This window comes from Mytilus edulis, chromosome 4, assembly GCF_963676685.1.
Source record: "Mytilus edulis chromosome 4, xbMytEdul2.2, whole genome shotgun sequence".
NCBI classification, from domain to species: Eukaryota; Metazoa; Mollusca; class Bivalvia; order Mytilida; family Mytilidae; genus Mytilus; species Mytilus edulis.
The window spans coordinates 19393291-19413085 of NC_092347.1; the positions used below are offsets into that span (position 1 = coordinate 19393291).

Genomic DNA, 19795 nt, shown 5'->3' on the forward strand with positions numbered 1-19795 from the left:
TATTACTCTTCAAACAGTTTGCTTGCAGTAAATATATTACTCTTCCATCAGTTTTTTTGCAGGAAATGTACTACTCCTCAAACAGTTTGCTTGCAGTAAATGTATTACTGTTCAAACAGTTCGCTTGCAGAAAATGTACTACTCTTCAAACAGTTCGCTTGCGGTAAATGTATTACCCTTCAAACAGTTTGCTTGCAGTAAATATATTACTCTTCAAACAGTTTGCTTGCGGTAAATGTATTACCCTTCAATCAGTTTGCTTGCGGTAAATGTATTACCCTTCAAACAGTTTGCTTGCAGTAAATATATCACTCTTCAAACAGTTTGCTTGCGGTAAATGTATAACTCTTCAAAAAGTTTGCTTGCGATAAATGTATTACTCTTCAAACAGTTTGCTTGCGATAAATGTATTACTGTTCAAACAGTTTGCTTGTAGTAAATGTATTACTCTTCCATCAGTTCGCTTGCGGTAAATGTATTACTCTTTTAACACCTCGCTTGCAGTAAATTAGGTATTTAGGACATTGCCGTATGATATTGATTTCAGGGGAAAATAGCATCTTCTTAAAAATCTGAACTTTGTCTGAACAGTTATTAATTCAATGCAAGCGAACTGTTTGAACAATACAAAATGTATTGCAGTTAACAATTCGGAAAGTTACTGAAAGTCTGAAAATGACTAAATAATTTACTTTTCAGAACAAACCGACCGTTTCAGATCAAAGTTAGTTTGTTATGGATTCTTTCTTTTTCATAACAAAGCTGAAAAATGCTGATCACATGCGCAATTCATCTCCAGCTAAGGGTCAATAAAAAGCTGCGTGCAAACGGACCCAACATGGATCAAATTATTGACTTGCAAGACCATTCACTATATCATACACGATATTGAGTTTTTTTTGTTAATGAAAACAAAATGAATGCTTATAGCGAATAATTAAATCAAATGGTCCACTTTTAATAATATTTGCAGCCAAAAACAATCCTTCCATTAGCTAATATCCCTTTAATGCTTCAACATTGACATTTTCTCACTTTGTCACTTATTAATGTGAGTAATGACAAAGTAATCAAATTTGCGGCTGTCTTATTAATTTAATATATTATGTCTACGATAGTTCTTACGCATCACAAAGACTGACAACTGTGATGTAATACTATACTTCAACCTCGATTTCACTTAATGTTCTTTACATATATAACTAGTCTGTGAACATATCACATTTCTTGGTAATTAGACGGCTTCTAGTAACAAGTATCAATTCATTAATTCATTAGTTGGTACTTATAGGTTCACTGAACTGTTATATTTTACAGGTGTACGCATGGATAGCAGTATTTGTACTTCCATTAAATTCCGCAATAAATCCAGTTTTGTATACAATTTCAACGGCGACTTTTTTAGGAAATGTTCGAAAAAGAGCCTGTAGATTTCGGAAGTCTTTCACTGGTGGTGGATCTTATAGGTCCACTGATACTAAACATTCTATTGTAGGTCAGTACGTATATTTCTGTTTTGGTTTAAAGTTTCTATTAAACGAAAGTATTTTAACATTTATATTATTACAAGCATCAGGGCAAAGCAAAAACAAAAATCTACGGTAGGCGAACAAAGTGTCATTTAAAATTGAGAATTGAAATTGGTAATGTGTCAAAGAGACAACAACCCGACATAAATACCAATGGGACTTCAACGCAGCGAGAAAATGCCGCACCCGGAGTGGGTCTCAGCAAGGATGAATAATGATAACATGGATAATCGAAGACTTATTTATTTGAAATACTGTTAAGGCCCATTTTCATTATTAGTTGCATTCAGCATCATCTTCCGCAAGCATTTGATCATTTAAGCTTTATAATTATGAATAAATCATATAGCTTTTTTCCCCTTTAGCTCTTAAACAACTGTTTCGCTTGTTATAAATTCAATCTAACTAGATACACGAGACAGCAACGTTAAAGGTTTCCAAACCGACATCTATAAATAACTATACGAACACAAACGATATACAGGCGCTACTTCGGTACCGTACAGTCGCCAGGGTCTGAGACCATTTGTTTGTGATAGGGAGATTGATGCAAATCTTAAATCAACTCAAAACTGTAAAGATACCGAAAGATGAGACTGCTTCAAAGGCATTATATGTCTCTCAAACAAATATACAATCAGTTCTAGTGCGTAGAATTAATTTTAATTTTAATGGTTATCCATTCGTCCATTACTGAAAAATGACATGTGGTTATTTTTTTGTTAGTTTAAAAATATTGTAATGTTCAAAATGACAAATGGATCAGACACAAGTTTTACAACTTATTAACGTCTTCTTTTTTGTTATATTTCAGATGACAAATATATGTGGCATAGAAACTCAGGTTATAGACAGTTAGAACTAACACGTCTTCGTGGCCTCAATAAGTCTTATTCGCTCACTGTACACAATAATCATAGCACTATTTCACGTATGTGACAACCAGTGTATCTATATATCGAATGATTTTGCCTTTGAAGTAATCCATTATAATACATGCTAAATGCTTCCTCTTATGGAAAGGACAGCACTATTTCAATTTAACATGCTTTGTTTCTTAAAGTATGTTTGAATATGATGTCACTTTAAAACTGGCAGGGACAATTCTAACCAAAGGCTAATATTTACGATTACGTTACCCTTGTAGTGCTCCAGGTTTCCGATGATGGAAAACTTTTACGTAAGGAGAGAATTATCCTGTCCCTATTACTGTTTTTAAGTTTTTTTTTTAAATTATAACCACATATCAACGAAATTACGCCCTGAGGAGCGTGTCTGGGTCTGCATGAATCACAGGATATTTTAAACAACAACAGTGAAAAATCAATCGAAAGTATATATAGCGTGCATTCGATCTTACTCTATTTTAGTTTTCCTATATTTTATCTTAATGTGTTAAAGTAAAGTGCGAAATGGTTTATAGCTTACCTTGAATCAGTTGAAGCAATAATTTTTATCTTTTATAGATCATTTGTATTCTTTTAGGTTATATAAATGGTTAAGTTGCAAAACGAATCACTTTAATGTAAATATATTCCAGTTCACATAGAAGATGTACTAAAGGCTAAAATTCAGTATTATATATTTTTTATTTACATTTATATTCCATTGTTGAATACAGCTGGTGAATGTTTTTATGTATAATAATGAAAATGTTATGTTGCTATGACAATTGTTTATTTGTATCATGTATTTATTGTATTTTGACTTCACATATGTATTTATTGTATTTAATGCATAAATTGTTATTCCATAAAGTCTTTTATCGTTATTTGTATAGATGTATACATGCGTATAACAATAAAATTGAGAATGGAAATAAAGAGACAACAACCCGACGATAGAGCAGACAACAACTGTTTTGATATGATATTGTCACTAAAAATTGTCTACCTTCACATCTTGTCTTTCAGTAGACTGAACTTTATATTGACTCTGGTCGTCCAAATATTCATGTATTTTCTGGTCAATAATTATCCCTTATTTTGAAAAATAAGATGTCTACCAAAGAAGTACAAATTTCAACATGATTCGGAAAGATTCATTCCAATTGGTTAGGAAAATAGTTATTTTCTTATATGCCAAGATTTTCCCAAATTATTGCCCCCCCCCTTTTTTTTTTCCTTTTCGCCTTGAAGCACTGAATAGTGAGGGGATCATTTTCAGTAGTTTTATCAATTGAGTCAAAATCGCAAAAAAACTAATGTCATGTGTATCAAAAGCGTTAATTATGACTTCTCAAATGCTCAATTATTCTGTATGCCCGCGTCACACTGTCCCGATTTTTATATACGATAGACACCCGAATGCGAAAATTGTAAGTTCGTACGAAGTTGGTCCCGATCTCGTTAAAATACCAAAAAGTGACCGAAGCAAGTACGATGAATAGCGAAGTCTATACGATGGTGCCGAAATTATATACGATAGCAAAAGTTGGACATACGAAGGTTAACCGAAGACGGGTATTTAAGCTTCATATCTCAGCCGAAGCCTACACGACATATCACGAAGGCTACACGATGGATTACGATGATGGCGCGATGGCCATACGATGTCTAAAAGACGTCGTGTACAGCTTACGATGCATTTAAATTATATGCCGAAGGCATCACGCGTTTTAAATTGTTTGATCAATATTGAATATATATTATATTGTACATTTGAACTTTATTATTCCCTCGCCTACTACATGTAAGTTGCGTGTAGATAAAATTGTTATGGACACTCTAGAACCAAAATGCTCAAAACTTGGTATGGTGTTACTCGTTAAGAATATCTTAAGCACTATTGACTTTAAAGTTCAAAGGTCAAGGTCACAGTAGCAGTTGTAATACAAACCAATATCATGTGGACACTCTTAAACCATTATGCTTCCAAAGATTTTAATCACATTTGGTATATTGTTCCTCCTTGTAATGATCTGGCATTTTTTACGTTCAAGGCCAAAGGTCAAGGTCATGCAGAGGGACTTGTTTTTTTCTTCTTGAATATGCATATTCAATTTACTATTTTCTTCATGTGTTATATACAAATATAGTGTCCATATTTGTCCCCAACATGTTACATACGAGGGGATGCCACGCTCGGCAATGCCTTGTTTGAACTGTAAAATGTGTGCACTAGTCTGAAATATCACCCATAATTATAACCATGTTTACTGATCTATTTAAAAAGAGCTCTTTCCAGGAGAATATCATAATAATATAGACAAAAGGAAAGATGTGGAGAAAGCAACAAATGCGGCAAAATATGACATATAGAAAACAAAATGGTTATGGAGTAAACATTCGTGTGACAACAACGCAGACGATACATAAAAAATCAGAATAATGAAGAAAAAGTTGGTTTCCATATATACGTGTACCTGCAGTGTTGGTGTACGATGCGCGTTTATGATTTTCATTATGAATAATATTTTACTTGTGAAAGTAAATCCTGAGACTGTAATAGCTGCTCTCCTTGTTCCATTTGAATTAATAGAAACAACGCTGTCGCCTTTCTTGGTCTCATAGAATCATATGATATGAGCTCCGTGTTTTGTGAACGTCTTTCCTAACTGTCGTATTAGACTGATCAGTGCATATCGCGCATGGCACTTTAAATGTATTTTAGCGCGAAAAATTTACTTACATTTAGCTGGGTTTATTCCCGTCGTAGTTCCATCTTGTCGCCTTCGTACTTTTATTCGATGGCAACACGACGGGATTTCGTGGTCTTCAAGAAGTCGTGTTGCCATCGTAAGACCTTCGGGTAGCTTCGTGATTCATTCGTGTAGACATCGTAATGTCAAAACTGCCCGATGGAAACGATGGAAACACGAAAGCAATACGATGTTCAAAGATGCATTCCCGGTGACATTACGATGGTGAGGATGGTGATACGAACTCAATACGAACCCTCAACATCGGACGCACCTTCGGGGATTTTTTAACATGTTAAAAAATTTAGAACCCTTACCGAAGTTGTCCCCGAAGGCTAGAAAAAGTGGCCGATGGTTCTACGATGGTTAAAGATGGCACTACGAATAGCCCGATCTTGATACGATCAGTCCCGATTTTGAACATTTCCATAATCGTGTTGCCATCGGCGTAAAAATCGGGACAGTGTGACGCGGGCAGTATGATCTACAGCTACCTACAAGTACTTTTATTAAAATATAAAACAAGGGAGGTAATGTTTAACAATGCAAATTGGAAAAAGAAGATGCAAAGGAGACTATCAAATATCATAAATACAATAACAAAAAAACCAACACCATGGCTATAAAAAACGGATGAAATTAAAAACAATAATATCAGAATACAACACAGAAAAACAATTTGAAAGAATAAAAAACGCATAGAACATCAAATAACAGGAGACTCGTTTAGTATGGAACAGTTTCTGTTCCAATACTGCCACTCTCCGTGCTATCCATGTCCAATCACGTTGATGGGTAATATGAGGCAATTTTATGATCCCATGATTATAACAGATCAGTAAATGTCTCTTCATTTTACCCAAAGATACCACCAAATTTATAAACCATCGACACAAGTAAATTCTCTAATCATACACCATGCCGAATATGAAAGTTTGAAATGAAAACATGCTTTTCGGAATAAAGGATTATGTAAGGTTTTCACACATTTTAACAATTTCAAACCATTTGGAGTAATAAACATTTGTAATTACAAGTTAAGTTATGGTGAAACAATACGAAGATAGAATACGATGTCATCAACAATAATTTGTAAAATTTAGATATACCAATACAAATGAAAGTTATAAGATATGGTACTTAAGTCTTAGATGCAAGATTTTTTGTGTTAGTTGATATTGGTTTGGAACTAGCTACCAGTAACTGCGTCTACTCTCAGATCTTTACTTGTTGTCTTTTTTGTTGTGGGGATGTATAAATACCCTGGTTCGGTCTGTTTTTGTTTTTTTTTTTGTTACTTGTTGTGCTACATTGTTCAATCTGATGAGTAAAGCCCTAGCCTTTTCAACATAGTTTTATAGTTTGTTCATATATTGTGTTGTTTCACTACTGTTGCAGGTAAGAGCAGTGTTGGGCGCCTGCAAACATGGTAAACCCCGACAGATTCTGTATGTACATGTCCTAGGTCAGAATCTTGTAATTCAATGGTTGTCATTTGTTGCTGTATATCATATTAATCTTTCGTTCATTGTTTGTACACCAACCAGACAGTTGCTTTTTACTGTTTTACATTTTTTATGTCGGGGAAGTTTATAGGTGATTATGTGATATATATATATATTGCTCATTGTTGAAGGTCGTAGCGTGACCTACAGTTGTTAACTTCTATGCCATTTGGTTTTCATGTTTATGCATGTATACTATGTGTTCCTAGCAAAACACATTCGATATTTCAAGTCTATGGATAAATTAGATAAAAGGCTAGCGAGTGTTATGTAATATTTCTCTTTACCACAATTTCTATTGAGGACTTTTAATTTACAACGAAAAATGAAACAAAATGTTGGTAAATTGGTAAACAAAAACCAGCCGCAAATGCAGAACATACCATAGGGGCATAAATCATGTTTAAAATTAGTATACGTATAGTTATTTATATGCATAACACATAAAGTCTCTCACTCTTGGTCAAATATTCCAGTTTAAGGATGAGTTCTACTGAGTATGTAAAGGAACACGCATGATATAGCTGTAAAGTTATGTTTTCAACAGCAAATAATAAACTGTTATGTCTAGAACACGACAAATTTACATATAAATCGAAACAAGCGGATACTTATATCATGACGAATAAACCAGATTATCTAGAACGACAAAAATATATTATTTCAGTAGGAATGTTATGAAATATGAACATACTAAAATAAGCATAAAAGACATGAAAATGAAATAAAATAGATAAATACGCATATTTCACATTCACTTAATATTAATGTTCAATTGCTAGACACATTTTCCCAAGAGTTCCATCCGTTAAACGCACTTTATCTGTACAGGGTAAACACTTGTATAATGTCTATTGAATGATGTCTACTTGCGAACTTCAACAGACAGAATTAATTGTCATTATATACATGTTTTCTACAGGAATCCTTAAAATCTTTAAACTTAGTTACATTGTCATATCCATTATCATGGAAAGCTAAATACATACGAAGTATATGACGATAACAAATTTATCAAAACGACAATCAAAATAATCAAACCGTTTATGTTCCTCTGTCAATAAGCATATTTTATAATTATCAATTAGACCACCAGTCTAATTATACCCTTGGGTCTGACGAAGAAGATTCCAAGTAGGATACTTAAAACCATAAGTCGAATAAAAACAGACAGCACGACAACGCCTTAATTAAAAGGACAAACAGACAAAAAAGCAGTAAACAGAAACATACAGCTTGAGAAACACGATCCAAACCAAACATGGTATATTCAAATATCCCGGATGAGCAAATAGCTCCTGCTCCACTAGAGGTACCCGTCTGATAATTGAAATGCACGTTCGTGCTTCATCCGATGAAAATGATACGAGTTCTACCGTGTTACTTCTTTTAGCTATAAGCGTATACGACAAAAACATCTCAGCTGAAATTTGACAGGTTAATGTCGTCTTTCTTGTATCATCAACGCCTTACCTTGAAGTATTATCAACTGTTTACACCTAACCGTTCGAAGGACGAACTTATAATATAAAGTATTGTTGTACAGTTGTAATTTACAAATCAAATCAGACACTTTACACGTATTGATATCAAGGACTTCGTCTTTTTATAAAATACTTGTCAACATTTTTGTCTCGTAAGTTCTCCGATAAAAAGTATCACGACCTTGGTCAGAGTGGTTGAAGTTTCACAAGTGATTGATATGACGAGAATTGGTTATTTTCTAAATATTGCTACTTCTTATATATATTCGTTGCTCTGTTTTTCTTTTCTTGTAAGAATCAGTATAAACAATTTATGCGACGTTGGAATATCTATATTGGCATCTGTCCAATAAATGGATCTATTGTATGTTAATTTTCAGTCTTATTGCACTTACCGGTATTTCTAATTTTGTTGTTAACGTCAAATAAAAATGGGATCGGAAATATAGGAATACGTACAATGAGAATAAGGCATTATATAAAAATGGAAAGTGATAGAAACTACGTATATAGATTAATTAAAGATGATGTACATCATTCAGTTTGTTAAAACTAGTTGAGTATTCTCCGAAAAAGAGGGCGATATCACAGGCACGTGTACATGTCTCAGAAAAAAATCCTTTATACCTTAAAGATTGAATTGTGTTTCTGAAATTAGTACATTACCTGTTGGCGCTATGTATGTCATTGTCGTTTTAACATTTCAATTTGTATTGCGATTTTAAATTGTTCTTGGTCTCACTTTGGGTACTCTATATTTCTCTGTATATTCGTATGTTGGGTGCACATTTCATCAGATATTTCCTGTTTCCTTACTCTCACTTGTTTATCTGACATTTCTATTTTGATACCGATTTCTTCTGAACAAGGTACAGTTTTGAAAAGAAATCGTTGCATTGAAAAATAACTTTAAAAGGGGGAAGTTTACATCAACAATTCTAAAATCTGCGTATATGTACTCTTCAAATAAAGTAGTGATAAAAGTTCCTCAAATTTAGTCCTGGATAATATTTTAGTGTGTCGTTTTGGTTTGATAATCCAAAAACTTTCCGTTTATGATTCCAACACTTTTTGTAATCAGCGTACATACTAGATAAAAGAATAGGAATGTATTGTACACTTGCCAGGGGAACAGCTCTCATTCATCGACATTAGAACATTGAGGTTATCTTACTACGGTATTCCGGAAACACGTGTCTTGTGCACAGGCATCAATATCTTACGTTTCATCGTTGGGTCGCTGCATCGATCGTTACTGGTACATATCAACCGAGAGAACCATCTTCCAGTAAATATTATTTCTGCAAAAATATTATTTATATAACAAGTTTACTGATAATTATGAGTTTATACATACGTTGTATGACTTTAACAAAGGAGGTTATTAATTCGGTACCGTTGGCATGTGTCCGTTTTAGATGTGGTTTTATTTGTTTAATCCAGTTTTAGGGTGTGATGTAACTGTTGACCATAAGGATATGTATTTTGCTTCTTAAACTTAAGACTCAAATATATCAGATAGAGATGGTTACAGACATAGAAATCAATAGCAGATAGCCTAATCAATATCTACTGTTGATACTCCTGGGATTTAATTGGTTATCAAAGGTACCAGGATTATTATTTAGTGCGCCAAACGCGCATTTCGTCTACATAAGACTCATCAGTGACGCTCATATCAAAGTATTTATAAAGCCAAACAAGTACAAAGTTGAAGAGCATTGAGGATCCAAAATTCCAAAAAGTTCTGCCAAATATGGCTAAGGTAATCTATGCTTGGAATATGAAAATCCTTAGTTTTTCGGAAAATTCAAAATTTTGTAAACAGGAAATTTATAAAAATGACCATATTATTGATATTCATGTCAACACTTAAACGCTTAAGTGTTGACTACTAGGCTGGTGATACCCTCGGGGACTAAACGTTCACCAGCAGTGGCATCGACCCAGTGGTGTAAATAGTTATCTAAGGTACCAGGATTATTATTTAGTGCGCCAAACGCGCATTTCGTCTACATAGGACTCATCAGTGACGCTCATATCAAAATATTTATAAAGCCAAACAAGTACAAAGTTGAAGAGCATTGAGGATCCAAAATTCCAAAAAGTTCTGCCAAATATGGCTAAGGTAATCTATGCCTGGGATATGAAAATCCTTAGTTTTTCGGAAAATTCAAAGTTTTGTAAACAGGAAATTTATAAAAATGACCACATTATTGATATTCATGTCAACCCTTAAACGCTTAAGTGTTGACTACTGGGCTGGTGATACCCTCGGGGACGAAATGTCCACCAGCAGTGGCATCGACCCAGTGGTGTTAATAGTTATCAAAGGTACCAGGAATCTGGTTTTTTGAATCTTCTGAAACTCTTGACACATATGTGGTATATACAATTCATAACATGTACGGAATGCCAGCAATGTGTTTACAGGCTTACAGATACCTCATTTTTTTAATACATATTTCCAATACAGAAGTCTATTTAAAGAACCAACAATATGGAATGGGAAATGATGCGCAGATAAGAAAAAAATATAAATGTCAAATTAAGATTTGCGATATATGGTACTAATGAAAGATGGTAACATACCAAGATGATGTTATAAAATCGTAGTATCAATCATTTCGACTGAAACAAACGAAATCAATCGTGGATTTATAGGTTCCGGACAACACAGCTAGATGTAGTGTTCATAATGCTATTTTCAAGCATCAATTAGTAAATTAGATCAGAGTGTGCCCATAAGTATTCGTCATAGAGATTTTCACTTTATATTTCATACAAAACTACGTTTTTTTTAAACAATATTTTGGAGTCATTTCTGGTTTGAATTTAAGCAACTTGGCAACTTTTCTAACAGAAGAAGTTTTGTTGCAGTTTTTTTTAATTTTTATTTGGTTGTATTTTTTGTTGTATCTCATTTTTATTTTCTCACGAGATAAACCATCCACAGATCGCAATTAAAAACAACTGAGACAAAACTACGACCACATAAACAAATATTCTTGAGACAATTTTACGTACTTGTTTATAAAATCCAACCATAAAAATTGCTTTTATATGAAATATATAGCAAATGCATGCAGGTGACGAACTCTCTTGTCATGTACTTTATATAATATACAGTCTTTGTAAGAACCATATGTATACAGGCTTTGTTAGAACTATATAAACAGGCTGTGCTGACTGCTACCTTTCACTGAGAGCAAGCTTTTAGATCAGCTCTGCAACATTCCGCTAATATAGCGGCCGATATGACTTAAGATGAAAGTTACTTACATAGTAGAGCTACCAATAGCATGACCACTTAGTACTTGAATGAGGAAATGATAAACGGACGGCAGGAACAAAATTTCAGTCTCGCTAAACTTAGCGGCAACACTAAAGAAGAACATGAATTTGACAGCTGATCATCACCCCTTTAAAGCAAATAGATTAATATTCGCAAGCCCATTTCCTAGAGCCGAATCCCTATGATGAAGCGTACGTACGGACTCGATAATATTTTTTAGAGCAGACAAGTAACGAAACTCGCAACGAAGGTAAAATTAAAGAGCAGATTGCTCTGAGGGATACGATTGCCATTGTTTTCATTGACACATGTATACATGTAGCTGGATAATATTATTTTGAAAACTAATTCAACTGCACATTTAAAATGTAATATACGTAATCTGAATAGTTACAAAATAGCCAATCCCGGATACAAGTGTATGAACAATATACGTATTGTGTTTTATTTTTGTACTATCAATTCCAAGTTTACTTTCCACAGCAGTCATTGAGACTGAGAGTGAGAGAAGGTATTTCACTTCGTATCTTATCACCTATTTTCCTACGTTAATTCTAGGAGGAACCCCATTCCTAACTCTTTAAATATTTAATTTCCTTTGGGTCAGTGGTCATGACTCCTTTCCGTACACATTCCTCGGTTTAAATTCCGATCGTTTTTAATATAATACGACGTTTATCGACAGAACGAGTTAATTTTTCTCGACGTGTTGTATAAAATTGACGAAAGTTACTTCCAGAAGGGAGACAACTCGAAACGATAATATGGAAGACTCGATTTCGCCTGAAGGGGTGTTGTAGTTACACCCAGTTTACGATGTGGACTACATTTATTTTAATTTAAATGATGCATTATATGATTTAAAATTATGCAACAACAATAACCCTCAATAGCAGACATACATAAAAGTATCCCATGAGTTTGAAATAAATCAATTGAGTCAGTGGGGAATCCAGAGCAACCATTCAATCTTATACCCCTTGAAGTCAAGAATACTATCACTATACGCATGCACATAAATACCTAAACAAACCCTGGAGCAAGAACGTATATTCTGTTTAAATGTTAATTAAACGACCTAGATGGTTCTTTTTTTTCTTTATGGAAGTACAATATCAAATATCAGTTTCATAACGGTGACATATAAGAAAACTCCACTTATTAAGTTCTTATATTACAGAAATAGATTTATTGGAATTCAGAGAACTCTCGCATTTTTATCAAAACTGGGGAATTCCCTCTGACGTGTTTCTAACTTTATAAAAACACTAAATATAAATACTGCTTAATTCTGATTTTCCGTGTTGTTAAAGGTGTCAGACCACCAATTAAAAATCCCTATCTGTTCAACCAAATTTTGCAATTTTCACAGCTTTCTAAATATTTTACCTTAAGTTTAACTTCATAGAAACCAGGTATATCCTTAATTGTACATGTATCAGCTTTCTACATGCCAATTTTCACCATACCTTTAAAGCCTTCTAACAAAATAACTGACCATCAAACAGAGGTACTCCAAAACAAAAACCTGGTTTTCTGGAAATCTAAAATTAGTATACTATGGAGCGCATTAATCCTCAATTTTTAATGCAAACTCATAGACAAGTAAATTTTGGCTCAAAATGACCTAGATATATTTCTCTTTCACCAAAAGTTTCATTTCTGCAAATTTGTTGGTTAGTTTAAGTAAACAGGAACATCAAAAGCACTATTTTGTGTCAGAGTAGGGCTACTTATACGTTCTAAATTGGAGGGAGTAATTGGTGGTGTGACACCTAAAAACACGAATATAAGTCAAGGGAAATATCAAACATGAAGATTATGAAAAGAACATTATAGGAAAGTTGTTTTAGTTCAATCCCTTTGTTTGTGTTTACCTTTTAAAGCACAATCATAAGAATCTGAGATGTTCCTTAATGTTTAGAAGAAAAAGGTGACGTGAGGGCATGGTCCTGAGCCAATGGTATAAGTCTACAGATTGCTTAAAAGCAATCGTATCCCAAAAACGGAATATTCTGACAAAAAAATGAAAATATCCTATAATTAAGTCAAATCAAATATTTTATTATACCTTTTTAGCGATGCTTAACAAATTTTCATCATTATATGATGTGGGAACATACTGGTATACAAGAAATAAAATATTTATTACACGTGACGTCTTGCAAACTTAATGGCTTTAATAAACTGACACTATAGAGGGGGGATAGGACCTTTATCGGGAATCCGGGATCAGGTGTTTTTAAGCTCGGGATTTCGGGATTCGGGAATTCTTTTTTTTTGGATTTCGGGACGTCGTGATTTACTTTATTTAAATTCGGGACCTCGGGATTTCGTGTTTTTAAGCCCGGGATTTCGGGATCAGGATCCCTCATATCCCCCCTCACTATATATATCAACGTCACTCCGATAGTGCGTAAAATCGTCATAGTCGCGTCCGAACCTAGTTCAGTGTTGTATTTCATAACTGGTTTTCGCCCCACTTTTTAATGATTTTCTCCCTTGCAATAAAAGAAACAAGCCCCAGGTAATGTTTACATTGAAATATCTGAAATGTTAGGTTATTAGTTTACAACACATGTAACAAATATTTGATTTCTCGTTCAGGTATGATAATCATTTGTAAATCATTATTTAAACAAATTTATTTCTTCTGCGATTTAGTAACAATACAGTAGAACGAATTGTATGCACTTAGGAAATGTTAAACTTGTCCACTTTCACTTTTAATACTTTCACTTTATTTTTCTTTCCCTTTGATGATTAACTAGCAGTCTTTATCTGGAATTTTTCTTCTGTCCACATCGGGACAACATCAAATCAGTATTTATGCATCTGTCATCTATGCGTCATACATGTATGTGCAATAAATCCTTCACCATAAGAGCCTAAAGAGATAGCAGAAGAAGGGGTAGTAATATCCACTTCCCGCCCCCAACTTCCTGTTCCCGTGCCCTTCTGCCTTCTGGTTCCTGTCTGCCCGCACCCCTTTATTCCCTGCTCCTGTCTGCCCGCACCCCTTTACTCCCGGTTCCCACCCCTGACTTCCAGTTCCTGCCTCTGGACTCTTGGGTTCCCGCCCCCTATCAGACCCTCAATAATGTAGCTACAGAATAGGCCGAGTTGTGCCGAAATGAGGGTGCACCCACAATGAGGCCGTATAATCCCAAATTATGGCCGTAATTAACCAGAGAAAACCGAATATTTTGTATTCGGCATACCCTACTCCCCCCTACGGATTTGTCAAATCTTTATAGTAAATAGACAGCCTTTCGGACCAATGACCCTTCGGACTAACGACCCTTCGGACCAACAACCTTTTGGACCAATGCCCTGGAACCTGTAATGGGGGTACATTAAAAATGACAAATTACTGTTAAAATTCTAGCCAAATGATGTAAACAGTAATTTTAATGCACGAAAATAGAATGTACACTTTCTTTTAAAAAATTGACCGATTTTGACGTATCACAATAATTTTTTCCGAAAAATAAAGATACATGTACATGTATTATAATTATTTGAGACCACTGACGAAACACAGTAAAATATTTACCAATTTGATGCCTGACAGTAAGGGCATTTCTATCCTCTATTATGGTAAACGAAAACGTCACCATTTAATCAGATCTACTGTTGTTCTGTCATTAAACAACTTTCATGATGTTACTTTAATCTTTCGAATCATGAAGCTTCTTCTGGTTTAATATGAAACCTCCAAAACAAATAAGAATATATCCGGGTGCGGGAATTTCTCGCTACATTGAAGACCTGTTGGTGACCCTCTGCTGTTGTTTTTTATTTGGGCGGGTTGTTGTCTCTTTGACACATTCCCCATTTCCATTCTCAATTTTATGTATATATACATTTATGACATAGAAAGACCCTTGCCCATCAATTCAACATGTTGGATATGCCACTAAGATATCATAAGAAAACAAAAACCCTACATCATGTACAAGCATGACAAGAAAGATAATCCTGTCGAAATTTAGCATTTTAACTTTCTAAAATAAATTTACTAATAATCATAGATCAAACCTGGTTCATTCCATAACCTTATCATCCTAAACATGCATGAAATATTTGCCACTGGATGTTAAGCAACCAACAATCACTCAATCCATATAACCTTATTTGAAGACAAATCAAGTTTATAACATGTAGGGGTATATATATTGTATTCTATTTATTTCAACTGCTAGATTAATACAATACCTAAAATAAATTGGATATAACATTTTAAAAGGTATGATTTAATTCATCTTTGATTATTTATACATCCAATACAATGCAGAAATCATTAAGATCATATATTAATTTTATTATTTTTATTTTGTTAGTTTAATTGGTATTGAAATTTGATTAAGTCTTGAAATTAACTCCTAGCCTTGCTTAATTCCATTTATATTCAACATGATATATTGATTTTTATATTTTCAGTGTGGCTCCAGATGATTTCAAATAAATAAACTTCTCAATTTTATACAGAGGAAATCAAAAATTTTGTCATCAGTATGGCATCTTTCATTGGAATGGCGTTTATACCATATTATAATCAGTTAATGGAAATACTTGCCACAAATCCTGATTTAAGGGCAAGTGCAAAAGGTAAAAAGTAAATGGATTCTATGAGAATATACTTGTAAAAAAAACACATGATTATCAGACATATTAAACATGTTAAAAGAAATATAACATAAAAAAGATCTCTTTTCTTTTAACAGAATATTCTAAAAAGCCATGCTGGTACACTTAGGATGTTTTAGTCTCACAATGAAGTAGTTTCTCTCAAAATAAAATTTGTGGGTAAAGATTGCATGAAATGCAATCAAAACCTTATGTTACTGACTTGATATTTAAATCTTTGAAGGCTTACCATTTCCTTTTTTATACGAAAAAAATATAGTGCATTGATCATAACATTCTACACATCCTATTCATGAACATTTCCTGAAATTTATCAATTTCATATATGAGCAGATATTCAAGTCACAAAACGACACTACACCTGTTAAGAAAAATACATAACTTTTGTAAAGTGAAGAAATCTATATCTGTTCTAAAAATATAGATGATGTCGTTGTTTTAAAAAGTTATCTTTAAATTTGAAGTTATCACCAATTGTCGAGAATTTTAGTTCAATCAACTACAACTAAGGATTTATTGACAAATGATTGACAATGCAATATTAAATTTTAACTCCCATTGATAAACTAAGGCAATCTTTACCCTTTTGTGCTTACAAGCACTTTGATTTAATCTTTGTCATTATTTTTAAATTTCTGTTTGTGTATGCTGTACAGTAGCTACATATGTAATTGTATAAATATATAAGTCCTTGAATAATTTGATCAGATGTTATACTTTACCTACATAGAGACTAATCTAGTTGACTATTTACTTATTTGTGATTTATTTAATGTAATGCAGTATATATATGGGAAAAGATTCCTTTTATTGTTTTTATTAATCTTTTATAGACAACATTGATGCTTCAGTTTTCTGAAATCTTTCGAGTATTTCCATATCATTGTTTTATATTGTAGGAATTTTCAAACAGGTAGCATATGGTGCATGTGGCACTGCTATAGGGGGTTGTGTAGGTGGACCTCCTGGGGCTTTGGTTGGTGGTATTGCAGGTAGGTACTTATTTTAGAATGGTACATGTAAATATATACTATACAATTTACTTGACTAGTTACATGTTATATAATAAAATCATTCTTTACGTAGTTGCCATTGAAATGGTACACTACAAAATAATATACACAAATGTATCACACAAAACACAGAAATTATCACAATTACAACATCTCAAGAAAATAAAAAGATATTTTTTTTCTTCAGGTATATTGCTAAACCTGTGTTTTCGATCATAACACATCAAATTAAATGGTATTAGGTTTATATTTTACATATTGCTGATGGTATAAACTTAATAAACTTAGTCATGTTAGTAGTAAATGTTTGTAAGGAGATATACTTACATGTGTATATAAATAAACAATACTTTAGAAATTGCATTACACAATAAATTTGTTAATCACTTCTTATATTATTTTGCACAAAATAAATTTGTTGAATAAACAAATAATATTGAAAAGACCATGCATAGTACTAGTACATATAGATTTAAACAATGATATTTACCTGCTTTTAGGATCAGTGTTGGGTTACTGGCAGTCTGATGATTATGATTCACTGTTAAAAGTGTTATATAGTTTATCTGATAGTGAAAAAGCAAAACTTGTTCAGAAAGTACAGGAACTAGTAGGAGGCACTGGAATTGAGGCTCTAACCAGATTCATAGGAAACCAAGCTCAAAGAGAAGTCTTATTACACCTTATACGCAACTTTTCTAAGGATCCACAAGGGGGATAAAGATGTAGATGAGGAATCATTAACGATTTCATATCATTGTTAAAATTAAGTTATAAAAGCGGTAATTCACTAAGAGACTATTAAAATCATTGACCTGTTGAATCTGAATGATAGCATTGAAATCTGATTTAATTGTTATTTTCAACCTCGAATATACATGCATTCTATACTGCTGGAAAGTGACATTGACATTTGTTTTTTTTGTCGTCTATTGTTTTTATATTTTGTATTTTTATTCTCTTATCATTCTTATATCATGTATACGTTAGCTTTACAGTCAGATATTTTTAACCTTTTTATACGACCCCAAAAAAATTTTGGGTTCGTATAATGGTATGATTGCGTCGTCAGCCTCGTCTGCATCGTCGTCGTCTGAAGACACTTTGGTTTCCGGATAATAACTTTAGTTTAAGTGTATAGATCTTAATGAAATTTTTTCAGAAGGTTCAATACCACAAAAGGAAAGTTGGGATTTATTTTGGGGATGATGGTCCGAACCGTTTAGGAATTAGGGGCCCAAAAGAGGCTAAAACAAGCATTTTTCTAGTTTCAGGATAATAACTTGTTTACCAGTATTTTTTAATTGCTCTGAAAGTATACTGCAATGTTTAAAATCACAAGTAGAAGGTTTGGATTCATTTAAGGGGTTATTGGGCCAAAGTTTGGGAATTAAGGGCCAAAAAGGGGCCAAAACAAGCGTTTTTCTAGTTTCCAGACAATACCTTGTGTGTAATTGCATGGATCCCTCTGAAATTGTACCACAATGTACCAAATAACAAAGGGGAGGCTGGGATTAAGTTTTGGGTTAATTGCCCAAAATATGTAGGATTTAAGGGCCAAAAAACGGGCCAAAAAGGAGCATGTTTCTAGTTTCCAAACAATCATGAGACAATAACTTCTGTTTAAGTGTATGGATCTCTCTGAAATCGTACTACAAGGTTCAATATTACAAAGTTAATCATGGGATTGAGTTTAAGGGTTATTGCTCAAAGGGGGGGTTCAATAAATTGGGGGGATCTCAGTTTACCATTTTTTTAAGGGATTTTTTTTTTTCAACATTTTTCAAAAGTTTCAATAAGAAATATTCAATTGCACAGTATTGTGCAATAGATATGTTAGATCTTGAAACACATTAATTTTGTGGCAAAAACCTATATTATGTCAATATAATCTTGTAGGTTTAAATTTAGTTAAACCAAACTTAAGTGAAATTTATAAGATGTTTTATACACAATATTTTTGTTGACTTAATGCACAGCAAGTCATTTGAAAGGATGTCTTGGCCTATAGTCGTGAACAAAATATAGTCTTTTGGTTTTGGAAGCATCAAATTCCCAAAGATGTACCCTTTAATTTTGTTTAGCTATGATGTTGTACTCTTTGATTCAAGTAATTTGATCTGACTGCCCCAACCTCTTGGTACTTGCACATGTTGCACTTGTTGGATAACCTTTATCTAGTTGTCCATTTGATTTTCCATGATTTCCATGATAAATTAGTGCCTATCATTTTGCTTCTGCTTGTGCATACATGTCTACTGGTATGTAATTTCACTGTTTATACATCACTGTCATGGAATCATCCATACCCAAATGAGTAATACAAATGTAATTGAAATAATGTGATAATCATACATTTTCTTTAAATAATTTATCAATCATGTATGCCTCAGATATATGTGTCTTATTAGGAGATTTTAGAAACATAAGAACACAGCTGGGATAATGATTTTCCTCTCTATACAACTTATGTGTATGTGACATGATGATGTATGGCATAACAGTTTTGTTTCTATGTGATTGTTTTTCTAGTATGTCTATATCGTTAAATTATTACCATCATACTAGAGTTACTTTTCTTTGAATGAATAACTAGAGACATTTTCATCCCATAAAAATATTTTAAAAATATTTTTATATTTGTACATTTACATTTACAAATAAATTGTCATTAAAAAC

At 33.2% G+C, this 19795-nt stretch overlaps 2 protein-coding genes across 5 annotated transcripts in view; both read left to right on the forward strand.

Moving 5' to 3' along the window:
* The window catches only part of LOC139519162 (G-protein coupled receptor GRL101-like), a 106513-nt gene extending 103227 nt beyond the window's left edge, over positions 1-3286 (forward strand). For 2 of the 3 annotated variants that reach the window (XM_071310997.1, XM_071310999.1), the window contains 2 exons: positions 1318-1495; positions 2344-3286. In XM_071310997.1, coding sequence (XP_071167098.1) covers positions 1318-1495; positions 2344-2468 — 303 coding nt within the window. In that variant the 3' untranslated portion in view covers positions 2469-3286. Of the gene's footprint in view, positions 1-1317; positions 1500-2343 lie in introns of all 3 variants that reach the window. The other variant, XM_071310998.1, reaches the window with a different exon arrangement.
* Positions 3287-13911: 10625 nt separating this feature from the next.
* LOC139519147 (protein C19orf12 homolog) lies at positions 13912-19795 on the forward strand. 2 transcript variants are annotated; one of them, XM_071310969.1, is made up of 5 exons: positions 13912-13980; positions 15897-16064; positions 17003-17095; positions 17617-18162; positions 18957-19795. In XM_071310969.1, the coding sequence occupies exons 2-4, from the start codon at positions 15971-15973 to the stop codon at positions 17835-17837; spliced, it is 408 nt and encodes a 135-aa protein (XP_071167070.1). In that variant the 5' UTR covers positions 13912-13980; positions 15897-15970; the 3' UTR covers positions 17838-18162; positions 18957-19795. The 2 variants fall into 2 exon arrangements, with proteins under 2 accessions (XP_071167070.1, XP_071167069.1); XM_071310968.1 differs by having other exon boundaries at positions 13952-14060.

Bases quoted from the DNA above. Each gene is read 5' to 3' on its own strand.
- LOC139519147 (XM_071310969.1), top strand. From the start codon at position 15,971: ATGGCATCTTTCATTGGAATGGCGTTTATACCATATTATAATCAGTTA. The intron at 16,065-17,002 runs GTAAAAAGTAAA...TTTATATTGTAG, and splicing joins TTTAAGGGCAAGTGCAAAAG to GAATTTTCAAACAGGTAGCA. The intron at 17,096-17,616 runs GTAGGTACTTAT...ACCTGCTTTTAG, and splicing joins TTTGGTTGGTGGTATTGCAG to GATCAGTGTTGGGTTACTGG.